Here is a 21,111-nt window from a genome sequence, read left to right as displayed (position 1 = left end):
ATATTATGCAGTATACTATGTAGTACTTATATTTTAATGAAGTCCTAATACGAAAAATAGTTCAAAAATGTTCTAAAAAATTTAAAAACGTCAAAAATGCCCTATGAAGTATACGCTTCGCTGAAATACAAAAAATGTTGTGGTTAGAACATGGAGTTCTTTACAAACACATTTGTAACTCGGAAAGCATCGTGTAAAACATTCCATAAAAAGATGCGAATGCATCGAGATCCGAGCCCTAATTATTATTATCTCAACTTGTTTAAGTTATTAATTATAATTTTATTATTTTACAAAACTCTTTTTAAAAATTGATTCTATAAGAATTCGTTTACAGCTCAATTTGACTATACAAGCAATTGTGAATCTCTCTCTCTATATATATATATATATATATCTGAAATGGGATTTTAAGACTCTCGATCCACACCCACTATCATGGGATCAATTATATAAAACTCGGTTTTATAAGAATAGTGCGTATAAAATGTAGTTTTGTCATATGATTCTTCTGGTGAAGGGTGTGGTGACGGGGTGTAAGCCACGCTTAAGTGATCGATGAGTGGGGTGGGAGGCCGGACTGGTCGGTCCGACATCCTGGTGCCGTGCAGCCGACCGCGCGTTGTACGATACGTCCAGTCGAACGCGCGCGCGACACTCCGAACGACGTGACGAAGTTTCTGCTCTCTTCTCTCTTTCGTCCATCATCGAAGACTCGTCGCCCAAAGTGCGCTACTCGCGTTGGCATTCAAATAATATCACAAATTCAAATCGAAACGGTTCCGAGCTGTGGAAAAATGGCCGTCAGCCTGCAGTGGCCGCTGGTGTTCCGGGCGGTGGCAATGCTCCTGTGGCTGCAGTCCACGGCGGTGGGCGCTCACAATCATTACCGACTGCTGGTGTTGCACACCAACGACATGCACTCGCGGTTCGATCAGATCGACGCGGCGGGCGGCGCGGATTGCGCATCGGTCGGCCGGCCGTGTTACGGCGGTTTCGCGCGGCTCAAGACGGTCGTCGACCGGGAGCGCCGGACCGCCGACGCCGACGGCACGCTGTTCCTCAACGCCGGCGACACGTTCCAGGGCACGGCGTACTACACGTTACTCAAGTGGCGGTCCGTCGAGCGTATGGTCGGAGCGCTCGGCATCGACGTCATGGTGAGTTCGCGGCCGGGTCATCGCGCTTTATCTATCCGCGCGATAAACTTACTAAAGCACACATTCACCCCCCTTGTTTATACCAGTACTGTAATAATATATCCACGTGGGTCTCCTTGGCCGTCAGTTGTGAGAAAAAAAAAATACTCGAGGATTTTGAACGCCTTGAACAATAATGGTAATTGATTTAGATTGGTATAGAGCAACTTTTAAATATGCGTCGACTACGCGTTAAGTCTAACGCGTTCTTAAGACGTTTTCAATCGGTTGTCGTTGAAAATATCACCACATGTATATATATATAAATATTTTTAATGACTATTATTACATATTAATACTAAATTTTCGTATTTGTCATAGTCTTTAGGTACCTCGTTCAAATTGATTATAGTGTCTACCAAATAAATACGTAATTCTTCTTTTACGACAATCTATTAATATCCTATTATTATTAGAGCTCTCAGTAGAGATTAAATATATTAATAATTACAATTTAAATTTAAAATTATATGAACAAAGTTCAAAATAATATTTTTAATCTTATTTGTTAACAATAATAATAATTAAAAAAGATGATTTAAATGCGATAATATTTATAACATTATTTTTCGTACATTTTCGAAGTGACCTTCATCATTTGTAACAGATAGTTGACGTATTTAACTCCGACATTCTTAACATTTTTTAACGTTAATGATGTGGTCAACAATTTGTGCATTCTTTAATCTACATACCTGACCTATCCCCGTGTGCAATTATGTGATCGTAATATTTCGACATTACCAAGCTTTTAACATTAAACAAATCAATGAAATAACTCATTACTTACTTAAATCATACGTTAACTAATATCTACAATATTTAATCGATTTTCATGAAATATACATGTACATATTTTTAAACTGTTTTAAAAAATATGTTCAAAAAAAAGATCATCTAGAAAATTAAAAAAACCAAATTGCAAAAATATTTTTTAAAACTTTTGAATTAAAAAAAAAAATTGTAGCTATAGTACATAATAACTACAATTATTATACTAATTACTGTTAAAAATCACATTGATTTATAATGATTTTTCTCAAAGATACTAAGTGTGATATTCAACATAGAATGATGTTCTTTATTAAATTTATAATTGTGAATATAAATTATAATTAATATAATTAGTTATTATTCTTAATATTTTTATATATTTTTGACCATAATTTGTTATAGTGTTTGGGAAATCACGAATTCGACGATGGCGTGGAAGATGTTGAATCGTTTATACAAAACATAACTATTCCAGTAGTAGTTAGTAATCTCGATCTAACCAACGAACCGTCATTGGCCAGCCAGCCAAACTTGATGAAATCTAAAGTTTTGACGGTAAATGGTCGTAAAATCGGAATTATCGGATACTTGACACCAGAGACAGCGGTAAGCATTACACCTACCAATATATATATATATACACGCCTTTCCGATAAACTTAAAATTATTATAAAATTATACAGACTGATTCTTTTATTAAAATTATTATATATTATTATTATATTATTTCTCGGTAAATTAATGTAATTTAGCCTTGAAAACATTGAAAAAAATAATAATTTGAAGTAATAATTAAAAATTTAAAATCGTCTACGAAAAAAGAAAACCAACACTAATCAATGGATGAGAGATTGAAAGGAGCGAGTTTTAAAAGCACGCATCGTTTCCGCCAAAACAAAGATTTTCCGTCTAGGTATCCCAATTATTATTCTTGCTAAAAAGGTAAAAAGGTCTTTTCCTCGTTAACGTTAAATCGATTGGGTGGATACCTATTACTTTTGATCACAAAGTATAAAAATAGTAAATTACAATACGTATCGTAAAACGATAAGTGGTTAAACTGAGTTTCATTATTGTCGAGCGCGCATAATTCGTATGGTTTGTGGTGATTTCATATGAGGCGTATTCACCATATAAATTAACCTTACTGTGAATTATTTTATAAAATAGAATTTTTTTTAATAGAATTTTTAACTAGTAAACGTGGAAACCTAAAGATTTTCATTTAATTTTACATGCGAATTGGTACAAACAAATATTTCACTATATACCTATAAATATAAACATTTAGTCAAAACTCGTACTATACTTAAAACTATTCACACTGATGGCAATAATAGTTTAATTAGTAAAACAGGTATGTTAATGATAATGTGATTTTATTCAATTTTATAGTCTATACATTTATTTTTATATAAAAGTTGTTTAAATGTATTACTGTAGAACACAAAATTGTAATGGGCTCTTTATATGATTGTATACTATAATATTGATAGACAAAAAGTAGCAACTGCTTAAAAATGAAAAATAGTTTAATACGTAGCTATGGATGACATTGTGAACTCTAAATGGTTTTTCAAGTATAATTTATGAAGAATCCGATTTGGCGGAAACGATTAACTTCCGTTTTCAATGTGCGTATTAAATATACGAATAAAAGGGAGAGAAAAATAGTAGGTATATTATAGAGAAATTAGAGAATAATAAACACACAACTGCTATTAACAATAAGTCGAGTGCAAAAAGGGTATTCAAATTACAACAATAGCCCGCCCATCTTTCGTGGCGTGTCTATCGTGTAGACATTCTCGTGTATAATACGTGTTTAAGTGTACATTATTCTTCGACTGTTTTTTATAGTGTCCCCAATACACATACCGATGTGAATATAGATACTTACCTTTAAGATGGTATCGTTGTTGCTTTTACAATTGATTCAAAACTTCAATAATAATATAAATTATAAAGATAGACATTGGACATTTAGTCTTGTATTCGAATAATTTTAGTATTCCTCGAAATCTAAAAGAATGTAAATACCTATACAGGCTATGAGATGGAATACTATTGAGAGTGTGCGGAATAGACGTACGTTAAGTGAATTACTTTGTTAAAAATAAAGGAGTGTCAGGAGAACACTGATGATTGACCGTTTTTAAGGCTTGGTTTGGTTTATATTTATATTATGTGCCGAATAATCTTGATATAAGGTACATATCATAAATTCATAATATATTATATGATATATATTATTTTTCAGTGGCGTATACAAAGGGGGGCGAGGGGTCAGATCCCCATTGGCTTTTTATTATTTTGTGTTTTTACTTGCATTATGCAGTATGCACTATAGTGTAATAGTTTGTCATATGATTCTATCGAGATATTTCAGATATTGGGTTTTGACAATTCTGTCAATTCTGAATACCATTATAATTTTATTTTATTTTATTTGTAGCAAAGTAATGTTTATTTAGTCGAAATGGTCAATGACGACAATGATTATACTTTATTATGGCTTAACTTATTATTTATGGAGACAATACTTTATATGTAATATGTATGTAGGCTCGGCTAAAAGGGATATGCTTCCACTGTGAGTCTGTGTTTAAAATGTTATCAGATATTATCGTTGCGGTTATTCAGTTATGAGAAATGACTAATGGTCACATTATCGCTACGGGCTGCTGCGTATGCATAGTACATAGTACGGACCTACCATTCATTTATCTGAAATCTAAAAAAAGACACTCACGGGATTGTTGAAAATGTGTGAAAATGTATTTGTTGCAGGTACGGCTAAATGACCTAACACTTATGCCAGTTTATAGAAATATTTAATTACAGCAGAAGTTTTAGACTAATTAGCAACAAAAAAAAAAAGAGAAAACTAGATTTGTTAATTTAATTATTATTTTTATACATTTTATGATGTAGTATTTTATAATACAGAAGTTTTGACTTAATAGAGTATTGGAGTGGATAATCTTTTCTATATTGTGTTTAATGTGAATTTTGAATCAATTCAAATTATATTCATTGTTCCTCGTTTGTTCCTATACTTTACTACCAAAGTAAAAAGTTTTGGGAGGGTAGGGGATTTTTCAATTTTCTTCTCCCATTTAGCTTTTTTGTTTTTATCCCCCCCCCCTTCAAAAATAATGTCTACGTTACTGATTATTTTATGCGTACACCTATATTATAATTTTGTATATTTTATGCATTTTTAAAAATATTCGTTTCTAACCGTTTGTTTTCCGTCGATGATGGTGGTAGGTATATTTCATTATTGGTTATTACCAATGTAACGTTGTTGATATTTTATCTGTTAAATTTCTTGTTTTTTGAAGTAGTTTGAGTGTCGGGAGTTTTTCCATTTTTTTTGGTTGTAGTGACGTAGTGCATTAATCTACGTTTTAAGTAGTATTAAACGACATTACATGTATATCTAGGTACCCAATGTTTAACTTGGTAGCAGAACCGTTGTGTATAATAATGAATCCCGCTATGTATCTACATTATTTTATAAATGCTTAGCATAAAAGATAGGTATATGCTGTTTAGTATATTTTTGAGTATAAATATAATGGAAATTGTAATGTATTTTTTATTACTATGCTGTGTTATTTAACATTTTTTGTTTTGTAGATTAATTATCTTCGTTCATCTTTCGTTATTTTGTCTGAAGTGTTATTTCCATTCGTCTAATGTAAATGTGATGTCTTTGGTTAATTTATTGTACAAGATGAGTTCAATTAAATAATTTACATTATTTATTTTCAATTCTATTTTGTATAGTAGAACCCCATAGTCCCGGATCTCCGTAGAAAATCATTATATTATATTAATTCTAATTATATGGCATGTTCTAAATGTTTAATGTAGCCTTTTTGAAAACAATTAAAAATATTAATTGAAATAGTGTGAAAATTGACCAAGTTAAAGAAAATTAGGTTTTTGATTTTGTAAGAATAATAAAGTTATTTTAGCGAAACACAAATTGCATGCTTTAAATTTTAAAGTTTAAACAATCTTGATTGAAACGCTGATTTTTTATAAGAATCTGTAAATATCTTAATATTTTTTGGAATGTGGAGTACTGGGCAGATTAAAATTATGAACAAATTTTTAAAATAATAGCTTTAATTGTAATTGTTAATTTAAAAAAATAAATGATTTTAATACATAAAAACGAAAATAATTTAAGTACTCATTACATTTTTTATAATTTATTGTTCGAAAAGAGTTGGCGTTTTTTGATCAGACATATGTTTATTCGTGTTCTTTCATTGACATATTGTATTTTTTCTAGTTCGAGTGTAATATTATTGTGTTTATTAAATACAGCTCTATTATGAGTTCAATCATATTTTTCATATTTAGTCTAATTAATATCTATATCTTATATTGTACATTAAAATTTAATTTTCTGTGTGTACCTATTATTCATTTTGAGATTTTATTTTATTTTGTATTACATATATGTATAATACTATCGCAGGTGTGTTAAATCCTAGGTTGTTAACAAAGCCTTCTCCAGTGTTGTCAGAATATATTGTATAAGTATCAAAACCATAATATTTCAATACACTGGCTAGTTGGTTATTATTCCATTGGTAGTTTGAAAGTTCTGGTAAATACTAAATTCAATAAATTTAATATGACATAGCTACCTAGCATCCTAGCGTAATAATTTTTATATATATATTTTTTTTTTGTCATTTTAATTGCATTTACCAGGGCATATAGCCCACATTTTCCATTAAATAGTAAATTTTTTCATAAATTATATTTATATTGATACGAGCATATCGATAAATTATAGATTAGTTTATTTCTTTTCAGCTTTATTTGTATTACAAAATCTCTGTTCTATTAAATATTTAAAACATCATAATATGTATTTATTATTTCCCATTGCAATTCATTATAAATTAAATTTTTTTTACATAATGATATATGTGATTATATCCTTATATATTGGCTGAATGTTTTAAATTCTATATTGCGTGAAAATAAAAGGATGTCAAGAGAAAACGTATATTTGATGCATTTATTGTCTATTTGTAAGATTGTAGATGATAATCACTTCCTTCCACTATATTGGTTGAGATATTTAAAAACTAGAGCGTAAGAGGTAAGACTGCGTAAGAGGACTGGAAATTATGGTTGATTTTTAAAATATTTTTGAAGGTATTTTTATTCAACGTGTTATTGTTTTTTGTTATGATTTCGTTCGATGGTAAAACGCAACTATGTGTGTAAGGCTCATTGGAATGTGTATCTGAATCACTACGAGGCAAGTACCAGGATGTATATTTTACATTATTGTTCAGTAGTATAGTATTTTTTATTTGCTCTATATATTTTATTGAAGTGTACAAAATAAAGTTATGATACACAAGCAGTTACTCTTGTCGTTAGTTGAAATAGTTTAAAATTAAAATATATATACCATCATATTGTTATTTGTTTTGTATTAGGAATAAGGATGAATATTTCATTCATCAATCTTTGAGAATTAATAAAAATAAAACTTTTGTATCTGGTTACGTTATTGTTTTAATAATTATATTTGAATTCATATATAGATATGTATATATAGATTTATATTATCCGTAAACAGTGAATCATCATGCATTTAACATTAAACTCTAATGAACGTGAGTATTACCCGCCGGACGATTGATTAAAACTAGATATGTGAGTGTTGTAAATTTACTAATTTACTATGCAAATTTTTACAGATAAAAAATGTACCGACCTTTCTTTACTGGTTAGTGTTTAAATAATGTGTGGCTCCTCTAACCAAATGGAATCAAAAACGCTTTTCCAGAATTATAAAAAGATAATTTTTTATCAACTGATAATATAATACAATAATTATTGAGCTAGTCATATTATTTTATATTAATGTAGGTAGGTGAACCGCCAAAAGAACTTACTGTAATTGTATCATTTGTCATATTGATGTATTTGCTAATTTACTATAATTTCTATAGTTTTTTGTCGCTATTATTATTTATTAGTTATTTTAACAACAATAAAAAAAATATAAAGAAAATGCTGTGATAATTTTGATAGTTTAATATAATTAATTTATTAATTGTATCATGAATAATTTAGTATTCATAATATGTACTAATATTGAACTAAATTTGACAAGTATAAAAATAGAAATAAAAATGGTATTTAAAAATCAAAGCAATAGCTCTAAGATTTAGCTATTTTACTATTTCAACCACTTTTTTGGTAAATTTAGGTACCAATATTTTTTTTTACGTAAATTCTTCATCTCTAATTAAAACATATATTTTCAAGGTTATAACACGAGTGGGCAACGTGAAAATATTACCTGAGATTCCGTCGATTGTGGCTGAGGCAAAACGTCTGAAAAATGATGGCGTGGACATTCTTATAGCGCTTGGACATTCCGGATTAGAAATGGATACACAGATAGCCAGAGACGTCGAGGACATCGATTTGGTGATTGGTGGACATTCACATTCGTTTTTGTACACAGGTAAACATACTCAATACTTGCCGTCGTGATTTATTTTAATATATACAGTATTATACTAATTAATTGAAAATTCAGTAATCCCGCAAAGACGTATTACAGTTATTTTAAAATATACCTAATCTATACGGCCATACATACATAAAGATATATTATGCACTAAAGAATGTGTAAACCATAAAATTGTGTAATATGTTATATTTTTGAAATTTGGTTGTTCTCATCCATTTTAATTTCATAACAATTTCAATTAATTAATATCAATAATTAACTTTATAAAATGTCTATTATCAAATTTTGAAAAATTTTCAAATCCATAATTTTTTTTCTAAATCATAACGCACAGGAAGGCCATTTTATCATTTATTACATTAAAAAAGTGCACTAAAAATATATTCACACAACATTTTGGATTAGAAATACTGATTTTCCAGTTAATTGACTGTATTAATTAAATTGTATTATCTGAAGTTTGGGCGATAGGTAGTTATACTTTTATGTAAATGCGTAACTCATCATATTATACATACCCAATTACAAAATTATATAATTTACAGCGAAATATTTACAATATCATAATAGCATATCATATATTTAAATATAACCTATATACTCATCGGATAAAATTATAATAACTAAAATCGGTTATTTTCTTTCAAAGGAAATCCACCGGACATCGACAAGCCTGTTGGTCCTTATCCTATTTGGGTGAAACAACCAAGCACTAATAGGAAGGTGCCCGTCGTCCATGCATATTACGTCACAAAATATTTGGGAAAATTGTGGATGGAGTTCGACGAAGCCGGTGAAGTTGTCAAAAGTTACGGGAACCCGATTTTATTAGATTCCACTATCGAACAAGGTATAATCAAAATTATATTTTTTATAATGTTATTATAAAATATATTTTAACTCTAATACAGCTCGTCAAGGTGAAAGTGAGTTTAACATTACAAAGTCAACATTTTTTTCAAAAATCATCTCAATCTATCCTAGTTAGTATACATTATGGATACTAATGATGTATATTTGTTGGCAAAAATAAAAATATATTTATCGGATTCGATATATTTACATTTGCATAGATATAATTAGTTATTTTTGAATATTGTATAGCATTTGTGGGAAATCTTAGTTTGAATCAAAAGTTTTAATTTCAGCACTATAGTTTTTTTTTTTTTTGTATCTTCCGAAAGCCTGGAAAAACAGATGTTGTAAATTATAATGTGTATATAAAAAAAGAAAAATTCGTAGCCATATTTTGATAGGTAGGTACCCATTTTTAGGTGTTTGATGTGTGTGCCGGTGCTACGTCAAGATAGTACTGATAGGTAACATATTCTGTAAATGAAAAAGTAATGTCACATATTTGTATTGTGAAGTATGTCTTAAGGTTGTAGCATAAGCGTCTGATATAAATTTGACGAACATAACTTTGTTAAACATTGTTCATTGTATCATTACTATCATTACATTTATATACTTACACAGGACTAAGATAGCACAATAATTTATATTGTATTGTTATAGACCCCGAACTATTGAACGAAGTAAAAACCATGAGCAAAGTGATTGAGGAGAAGACTAAACAAGTGATTGGTTCGACAAGTGTATTCTTAGAAGGTATCAATGAATACTGTAGATTTAGAGAATGTAATCTGGGAAATTTCATAACGGATTCTTTCGTAGATTACGTGAGTAATAACTAATAAAAGCAATAATAATATATTGATTAATTATGGTAAAATAAAAAAAAAAATTGGATTGTGTACAGAATATTCGAAATAATATCAAATCGTTTGACTTGGACAAATACTGGACCGACGCGCCGATAGCGTTATTACAAGCTGGCGGTATACGGACAAACATGAATAATATCAATAAAAGAGGTAAACTAAACATACAAACAAAATAGAAATATATTAATTAAAACGTACTAGATTTAAATCATCATATTGTATGTGATCGTTGTTATTATTTAAGGTAACGTCACTTTTGGCGATTTGCTGTCGTCGATGCCATTTCAAGACGACGTAGGTAAAATTACGACTAAGGGTTTGGACATTTGGACAGCTTTTGAGTACTCCGTTCGACGGTACAGTACAACGGTGGCAAACGGTGAATTTCTTCAGGTTTCGGGTAAATGAACAAATTTGGTATAAACCAAAAAAAAATCTTATTACTTTTATATTTTATCTTTTATTTTATAGAACGTGCACATGACAATATCTACGATCTGTTCGTGATAAATGTTGTAAATTAAATATATAAAATATATTATAAATTTGCTATAAAATACAAATTATTAAGTACTTAGTAATCTGACTACTCTAATACTCGTTTTATAAATTATCCAACAGGATTAAAGGTCGTAATAGACTTTAGTCAGCCCAGTGGTAAGCGTGTGCAGTCCATTTACGCTAGGTGTGGAAATTGCCCTGTGCCCATATATGAAAAATTGAATTTAAACGACAATTACACAATAATCATTAGTAGTTATCTGTCAGAAGGTGGGGATGGCTTCTCGTTCCAAAAAGTTGTCGAGTACGAGAGTTTTAGTGAGTGATGTCAGATCTAAAATTTTAAAAAACATTTTATTATTATTATTATTATAAATTATATGCACGACATTTGTTTATAAAATCAGGAAAAACGGATTTGAACATCGTAGAAGAAGAGTTTCAAGCTAAGTCTCCGATATGGCCGGAAGTAGGTCAACGGATAGTGCTGCTCAGAGTGGATGAGTTGAACAAGGTGCCGACAACCAGCATAGACAGCCAACTCGCTTTTATATCCTTGTCAGACTTGACAATACTACTGTTGGCGATCGCCATCGCGTTATGTGTATTCGATCATTGGATTGCTTATGAGAGATAATGATGGAGCCATATATTCTCCTTTTCGGTTTTTTTTTGCATGCAAAAAAATTATAATAATAATAAGTATAATTATTAAAAAAAAAAATGTATATTTCTGATAATATTTCATATATTGTTTTAAATAATTAAATAACCTTATACAATTTAAATGATTGATTATAATAAAATATGTAATAGAATATAACAAAAAATAAACATTATTATTAAAGATACAAATATATAAAACATATTTATAGACTATAGCCACCGTAGTGTGATTTATGCTATGATTTGACCAAAGTGTTACTAATTTATTAGAGAATTTTTTGGAGTTTGTAGGTCATACATTTTAATAATTTTAGGGATTGAATGTTCAAGTATATATTTTATAGTATTGCTATGAATTTCATGTAACTTCTTTAGTTATGTAAGTACTTCCAACAACATTCAAATACTTTTGAAGTAGGTTTTTACTCGAATACTTAGGTACTTATTTTAAAAACTTTTAGAAAAATTATCTATGCCTATTTAAAATCAATTAAAAATCTATTGTCATTCCAAAAAGTAAAAACTTGAAATTTTTTAACGACAACAATATTAAGAACAATAAAACCATATTTAAAAAAAAATGTATTTTATTTTGTTTGTAAATTATGCAAGAAAAATATTTTCAAAAATGTTAATTGATCTTGCAATAATGAGTGTTCAATGATAAAATAATCACTCTGTACTCAAACAAAGTCATAAAAAAAAATATTGATAGCTTATTATTATTTATAATAATTTTACATTACAATATTACTGTAAAATGTACTTTAAAAAAATGAATAATCTTTAAAGTAGGTACTTATAATCGGTCTTTGGAAACAAAACGAAAATTGTTTTTAAAAATGTTTTGGTTGTATGTTAATAACTGATTAGACTTTACATATTGACACATTCCCTGCAAATTTAGTTATAATTAATTTTATTTGTATATACATAAATATTAGCAGAATATAAGTTAAAAATGTAAAATTATATAAAAAATATATATTATTATTAATAAAATTAAATAATTTAAAACATTAATTTGAATAAAATATACAGTTTAACAATACTATTTATATTATAAAAAATCGAAAATGATTTAATATACTATAATTGTTTTAGTAACAGTTTCGCGAAGTTACTGCATGCGATGTCGTATGCCAATGTTCTATGTTACGTCACATTATAACTTCCATAACCAGTCAGGTTGGGACTACCCATTTTCATCGCACTGACTTCGCATAAAGTGAACGTACAAAATTAATATCCAGAAAAAAAATGAAAAAAAAGTTCTTATCAGGGCGATAGGGGGATACCGGCTACGCTGGGGAGATTCGCACCTAGTACCCCTAACTTACTGAACCTACGCCTAACCTACTGGGACATGCTACTGAGATACATTCGTGATGGTATTGTAAAGTATTTAGAGTGTTTAGACTCGTGTAATGTAGTCAGTATCTGACTGCCTCAAAAAGATCAACCGTGCATTTTAGTTTGAAAGGCCCTCATTTTAAACACTTAAAGTCACACTACGTTTTGTAGAATGGTTGAAAGGTAACTTTTTTAATTGACCTTTATTAACAACTGTAGCTTTATTCTCAATCAATCTGTGAACATAGTTGTTCTCTGCAATCTAGTAAAGTATTTTCAAATACTTTTTAAGTACTTAGGTACTGTAATACGCATTCTAAATACATTTAAAAAAAGTATTAAGACACAATAGGTAGGTTCTAAATATATTCTGTTTTCAAATACTTTTTTCTAATGTATTTTTTATATTTGAATATTTTTTTAAAGTTAGACAGACTATCTATTAAGATTTTGAAACCATACATTTTATATTAATAATAAATAAAAGAAATAAGTAGGTAGGAAGTAAATATATAATTAAATTTTGTTCGAAAACATTAGTTACAACCTGATTTATTTTAGTTACCTATTTATATACTCATAATTCATTTTTCCTTTCAGTTTTATGTGATGTATATGCGACTTCTCGGAGAGATATAATGGTTAATATTAAACCATGTAACTTCTATATAAAGTCGCACAAATATTATCTCAGAGATTTTTTATCGCGAGTTCTTTGGGACTTCAAAAATTATTTATAATCATCTGTAGTCTATTTAACGGTATATAGAAGTTCAAATGTGCACTGACTTTTTATATCACTTGGATATAAATGCGATCACATCCATGCGATGTGAACCTGGCGTTATTGCACATAGGGTAGCTACACTTAGTACAGTTATTATACAGAGTATTCCAAAATGAATGTAACAAGTTTCAGCAAGATATACTTAAATTAGGAAAAAAATAATCTATGTGAAAACGTCTTTGAATCATATCATTTAAACTAATTTGATATTAATTTTTTTTTTTATTAATTAAAAAGGGGGAGGTTCTAGGAGTAACTTTTAAAATTCAAATAGAAACAAAACAAGATTCATATAGGTAGGATTTATTTTTTAATGCATTTTGATACATTATTCATAATTATTATGTGTCAATAATTAAGGAACCTAATCACATTCAAATTTTGTATTTAATTTGTAAAATACAATCAATGAATAATAATATCCGTTTGTGCTTCTATTATACGCCGATGCATTGTTGTACAACCTTAATAATCTGTACGCTATCTAACTAACAAATTTTTATAATTTATAGTAATAAAACATTTGATAATATACCTGTACCTACCTATGTATGTATAATGTATATTGTAATATTTATAATCAACGCTATTGCCTATTATTGGAATAGTTTTTATCTTTTCAATAGTTTTACATAATATTTATTAATTAAAATATAAAATTATAAAAAAATACCATACAGTAGATAAATAAGCAATAGCTAATTATACCAAATTGTTGTATAAATTAAATTATACAGCATATAACTATTTAAAATATATACATACCTACCTGTATTTTTTTAAACTAATGTAGGTACCTAAATATATTTTTTCAATTTCAATAATAAATGATAACATGCCTATTTTCATATTTCGTTTGATCCAATTTAATATTAGATACCATTTCTAAACACTGTAAAATTACAAAATTGATTTCAAGTACTATTGAATGATTAAACTCCACGTTCAACATAACGCTAAATGATGCATTTAAAATCAAACAGATTTTGAATGAAAGAACATCACCTTTTCGCAACATAAAGATATTATCAAATTGATCAATCCAATATTAATTATAAAAATTAGGGCTTAGATGTTGTTACATTAATTAAAATTAATTAAATACTAAAGGTTATAACAAAAAGGTAGACCTAGGAATTTAAAAACTTAAAACACAAACAAATAAAAATAAAAATATAATGTAGCAAATACATATATTTATATACATTAGACCAAGACAATTTTAACTGAATTTATTTAAAAATGTATTTATTATTTATACATATTACCAATTTTTCCTTAATCGAATAAATGTACCTATTGTTCCAATATCAATGTCATTGAATAAAAAAAAATCGATAGATCCATAAGAGTGATTATAATCCGTGGTATGGAGCGCAAAGCCAATCACACAATATTCGTAAAATACATTTCATAATAATGCATGTAATAATGAATTTTAATTTTTAAACTATATTTATATTAAAAATTTTTTCCTCTCATAAGTAAAAGCCATATAATATGCAAAATGCATAGTTGCATATTACATAAATTCAAAATATATATAGCTTTATATTTTTCATGTTTTGTTATGTAAGATATAAATATTATATAATATGAGTTTTTAATTTAATTATAATAACATCAAAGTCCCAATCATGACATCAAACATAATTAGTAAGTATTTTCACTAAAGTTAAAAGCAAATTCATTATTTTTGAAAGACTATCTTATAATTTAATTTTCATAAATGTGAAGATATTGGAAAAATTTACAACTTTGATGGTATTAAGACAAATTATTGCTGCCATTTAGTACATTTTAGTATAAAATAAGCGACACATAAAGATGTGTATGGCATTTACTAAATTACTATTTCGCTATATTTATTACACAATTAAATGTGGTACCAATGTTTGAACAAATTATTTAAAAATCATGTTTGATTATTCATATACTCAGATTAGTTAAAAATGGTTGGTTCCATGTAAATAACCTTGTAAAATATAAATGTAAGTCAAATGTTCATAATGGCAGCAATACACAAACTAGCTATGATTTCTTCAATCCTGCTAAATTAGAAGCTTTCAAGTTTGCACCTATAACTTCTGTTAACATAAAAGTTCTAAAGCCCTTACAAGAACGTATTACGCCCCACTCGACGTTGATTTACATTTGAAAACTGTTGAATATGCCGATCACTTGAACTTACACTTGGCATTATAGGCCAGCATGATGGCATATTGTACAACACATTTGCTATGGAACGAATTCTGTCTGTTATACAACATTAAACCAGTTATGATAAATTACTCATTCAATGTGTGCTTAATATTGAGTATAAAATAATCCTCCAATTAGATTACCATGTCTCCTTTAGACTAATATGCAAATCAGAATTTTGCCTGTTTGATAATATACTTATCTTCTTAGGATGTCGGTTTGACCAATTTTACCAAAGTTTTAAATCTGAATGCATTTGATACCACAATAGTAAAATATTATTTAAGTGTAAGTATGCTTTTTAAATAATAAATTATTACTTAATTACTTAGTAATTTTTTGGTGTTATCGCTTTATGGTTAGGTTACCTAACCTATTTATTGAATGTGAACAATTTACTTATTTCACTAACTTCATACATTCAACATTAAATATTTTTTCTTTCACTGGTTATTGAAGTCTTGTAGATGTGACTTCATTGCCGTTTGTACACTTCACCACGGGTATTACTTTAAAAATATAATTGGGTTGAATCTGTCAACATTGAACACCTTGACTGTAACAATATCATCTTCTAATGAAACTAAAATTGTATTGTAGATGGATTTCCAATTATTAAGAGCAAAGCTTATGATCTGTTTCTAACTATGAACATTTTAGAAACCTGAATCATATACAAAATTGTAATAAATATTCGTTTAATAAAATATTTACAAAGTCTTTTAGTACAGTTTGGTAGATCTGTAATCACAGCTCAATCACCGATCATCAGCAATTCATGAAGGTTGTTGCTCAGAAATATTGGGTATTCTTCGAATAAGATATTCACCTGAACGCTCAAAATGTATTCTTTCTTGTGCATATTTCTGAAGAGATGGAATAATCTAGAATTCATAAAAAATAATTAAATTTAACCAATAAATAAATAAAAAAATCTACTGTAAAGTTAAATTAAATTTTATAAGCATAATATTGGATATTCTATCGTAAAATAATCATTTCATCTTAAAAATTTTTAATATTTTGTTGTGTTTAAAAAAATAACTTGAGTTTTTCACCAAATTTTTATATTATTAATTTCAAAATAGACTCTCTTTGAGCTATCTATAAGCATGAAATATTTTCAATTTTTTTTCTATAAATGTGGATAAAAATTATTTGTGTTTATTCTTGAAAATTTATAAGATCCAATACAAGTTGTATGATTATAACCAGGAACGTACGCAGAAAAAGTTTTGGGAGGTGATTTTGAAAATCAGTTATCGAAAAGTAGAACTTTTTTTAATAAATATACAAAAAAAATGTATGAAGATTAGGTATAGTTAAAATACTTTTTTTTAAATACAAACATTGATATAACAAAATTTACATTAAAATTGAATAAGTTAATTACCATGAAAAAAACCCAAGTATTTTGGGGGGGTGTTTGAACACCCAAAACATCCCCCCGTGTACGTCCCTAATTTTAACAAAATTACGTATTTAAATGATAAAATAGCGATATAAATTATTTTGTTAAAATTCAAAACTATTATTAGTTATTTTACGAATATTTTGAATTTTGCTATAGATATGTAATGAAATTTTCAAAACATGTAGATTAGTTTTAAAATATTACCTATTTATCCCATGAACCTATTCACACTATTTTATGGTGAGGTAGTATTAATTAAAAAACTAATAACAATAATATGATATAGTATAAATATATATTATTATAATATTTAAATACCTACTAATATAATAAATGCAATGTTTTTGGGAAAAATTAAATTTTTAAATCAACTTGCTGTTAGTAAAATAAATTATTTTAATTGTAGTATTGTAGTATCATGAAATGTAAGTTCACAAAGAAGTAAATAAGTACTTTAAATTGAATTTTTTTTTTTAAGTACATTTTTTTCAGTGTTATATGCTGAAAGTTGGTTTCTGTTCAAAATTACATTTTATATACATAATTATATAGCATTGAATTTAAATTTAACACATTCATTTTAACATATGCCTACCTATTTTATTATTGAAGCTTTACCTAAATATCAGTACGTATCAATAATTTCATATTTTATGTTCGTATTCCAAAGCGTATATTTATTATTTTCTCTATATAATAAATTTATATGTATTGAATAAATAGTCATACATGGTTAATATTAAAATATAGATATATTAGTATTTCAAAGAGGTAATTTAATACAATATTACCGTACAAGTACAATACAACTATTCAAAATTAAAATAGTGCATTATTACCTTTAATGAAATTATAATATTTGTTATTTAGTACCCAAGCAATTTTCATAAAATTGTAGCATATTGATAGGAGATATGAGTAATACACTAATAACTAATTCTGTAAATCTTCAATCTTACCCAAAAGTAATTATCCATCACATTTTTTACAAGAAAAACATCTTTTGGACAATCTGGGAGTCCCAGACTGGGACTTTGGGTTTCCTGATCATCCAATGCCAGATATTGTTTAATAAGGACATGATTCCACGAGAACACTATACGAGAACTTATGCCAAATTAAAATGCTGTTTCAGGCGAGCTTCTACCAGTAGATATGAGATTTTGTAAGTGAGCAACACTGTGAAAAACTAAAAGTTTAAATGATCTTAGCAAACTAAGAAGATGTCAACGCATTGTGTTACAATTACTAAATTTTCCTCATGTTAGATGTGCATTATTGGACATTGACCTTGAATTATTTTAATACATAGACAATAGATGTTATCTTAATTTATGACATTGACACAAATGTATACGTAGACTGTACTAGTATAAGGTCTACGATATAGACTGACTAATACATACACGGAGACAAGTAACTCATATGACATTCACGACGTACGGTTATAGTTGATAATGATAAAATCTCAATTCTACTTCAATACATTTTTTGTAGGTATATAATATCGTCAACGTTTTAACTATAGAACAATATTGAATTATAAATAATACTCCATAAGGTTCTAATTTACCTGTAAACCTCTGAGGAACGGACAAAATGGAAATGATTGTGAAAGCGAATACTATAGATCTATCCATAATATTTGGTTTAAGTAAGGAACGACTGGAACGAGACTGCGAACTAACCTGACTAGGTACCCGAAATTTTATTATACGAGCACGTATAGTATAAACCAACGTTGTCTACTAGGTAATACTACTGCGGCTACGAATACCTAATATTTTATTTCAATAAGCAATAACTGATAAGCGCGATTTGCCGTTTTTCAATTGTATACAATTTCCAAGTATTATTTTTGAAACATCAAAATTTCAACGAAACGTCAAAAAATGCAAAATAAAAGTTTTATAAATGGATTTATTGTTTCCTACATAATTCAAATTATATACTTACAAAGCAACGTTTCACAATCACGCCAAAAATATGCACTTTCCTACATCCTACAAATTTACAGATCTAATTATTATTAAAATTATAATGTTCAAATCAAGACCCACTCAATCGCAGATGAAATCTCTGGTCGAACTTATGACTAAAAATTATTATAACTCAAAATTTGCCATTGTATTTAAAGAAAATCAATTAATTACGGCTTAATACGAAGCAATTTACAAAACGTAAAATGACAAAGCGATGATCGATAAGAATAGGTATTAATTATTTCTATTTTCTGTTGTATAATGTGAAAATTGATATCACATTTCATACATTATCTTGGAATTAAGATTTTTCACTGACTTAATCAATAGACAAATAGTCGAATATTTTTAGTTCGACTAGTCATATATCTTTTCAATTTCAAGAATATCAAATATTTATTTTCATCATTGAACTACATGATATCATATCATATAGTTCAATAATTTTCATGTGATAAACGTTTTATCACAATTTCAAAAATTGGCCCCTGGAATTCATTCCGAGCCCTACGAACGACACTCATTGCAGCACCGAACGTATTTCGATTCCCAATGCGTGAAATTAATACAATCAGGTAGCGGTAGCGACAACGCACCATTACGCGCCTTTTTTTTAAATACACAAATAAAATAAAGTATACAATTATTATACTTTAGCAATTAGTAGAAAATATTCAAACCTTTTCATCCCGCGACGCACATTTTGAATACCTATAATCTATACGTATAATATATTATTCGCATATAGATACATCATACATACTAATGTAGATTAAATTCTATCTAGAAGCAAATGGACCAATTTGGCTACATTAAAAAAAAAAAAATAAACAAATATAAATATCGCAGCTCCTTACCTACACTACTATACATGCCAAAGGCAACCGCAAACATAAGTCAAAGGGTATCACAAACTCCTTTTATTCAAATTTATTGAATATATATATATATAAAAAAAAAAACAAATGATAATTCATGTGAATAACGGGCCCAATAGCACTGTCGTATTATTGCAATAATAAAACATTATATCAACAATATACTTACTATTATTTTCTTTAATAATTATTAAAATGTTCAGTGATAAATTTGATTTTTATAATAGTTGCAAAATGAATAGAAGATATTTTAAAAATGTAGTTTTCCATGCTATTCCAATAATACTGAACTTGCAAAAAAATGGATTTTAAACTCGGGTAGGAATAAATTAATTAATTATAACATTTTGTAATTATTCTTCATATAATTTTACTATAATAATACTCTATTTATATGTAATATTTATTATTATAGGATATTATGATTGCAACAAACATATTAATCAGCTATTAATCCGTTAATAACATAATAATTTAATAAAAATATATTCTTTGGTAAAATGCATAAATATCATAAAAAAAAATGATAATAATTTAGGGTCGAGTTTAAGGCTGCCTTTTTAGCTTATAAAATGGGCGGAACAAACTTAATGCACTCTTGCATAAGTTTGCAACAGATTTATAGATTTTATAAAATATACAATAAGATCTAATCACCTATCATCTTCAACACTTAGTTTTTGATAGATAGTTATGGGAGTCCCCAGGGGGGGCAAGACAGGGCACTTGCCCTCCCCTCAGAATAATGTTATTTCCATAACAATCGGTAAAATTCAAAAAAGAATAATGTATAATAATAATACCTAATTGTAATAATGACAAACATAATAATATATTATAAATAAAATGTAAGTATAACATGTATAAAAAATCATCATTTATTTTTTAAATTAATTTTGTCCTTCCCCATAGAAAAATGTCTAGGGACACCCATGCAGATGGCTATTAGTACCTTTAGTTATTTTTTCATTATAAGTGATAACACTAGCATGAATGCATAATCCACATTAACAATTTTATGATTAATTGTAAATTGAAGTAAACAATAAATATCTATTTTCTATACCTAATATAGTACATTAAAGAAAAAGATCTATTA

At 27.8% G+C, this 21,111-nt stretch overlaps 1 protein-coding gene and 1 long non-coding RNA gene across 2 annotated transcripts; one reads left to right on the top strand and one right to left on the bottom strand.

Moving 5' to 3' along the window:
* Window positions 1-797: 797 nt before the first annotated feature.
* On the top strand, window positions 798-11,367 carry LOC113555652 (protein 5NUC-like). The gene is made up of 9 exons (XM_026960125.1): window positions 798-1,160; window positions 2,376-2,579; window positions 8,292-8,493; window positions 9,152-9,352; window positions 10,021-10,184; window positions 10,265-10,379; window positions 10,474-10,629; window positions 10,851-11,048; window positions 11,138-11,367. The coding sequence occupies exons 1-9, from the start codon at window positions 798-800 to the stop codon at window positions 11,365-11,367; spliced, it is 1,833 nt and encodes a 610-aa protein (XP_026815926.1).
* A 5,052-nt stretch (window positions 11,368-16,419) lies between these two features.
* Window positions 16,420-18,296, bottom strand: LOC113558757. Its single transcript, XR_003405695.1, has 2 exons — window positions 18,112-18,296; window positions 16,420-16,622 (listed from the first exon to the last, which is right to left on the bottom strand). It is a non-coding gene; the product is annotated as an uncharacterized LOC113558757 (long non-coding RNA).
* Window positions 18,297-21,111: the final 2,815 nt, after the last annotated feature.

Source organism: Rhopalosiphum maidis, chromosome 3 (genome assembly GCF_003676215.2).
Source record: "Rhopalosiphum maidis isolate BTI-1 chromosome 3, ASM367621v3, whole genome shotgun sequence".
Taxonomy (NCBI): domain Eukaryota; kingdom Metazoa; phylum Arthropoda; class Insecta; order Hemiptera; family Aphididae; genus Rhopalosiphum; species Rhopalosiphum maidis.
The sequence above is the reverse complement of the archived record's forward strand: the minus strand, read 5'-3'. Positions and strand labels throughout refer to the sequence as shown.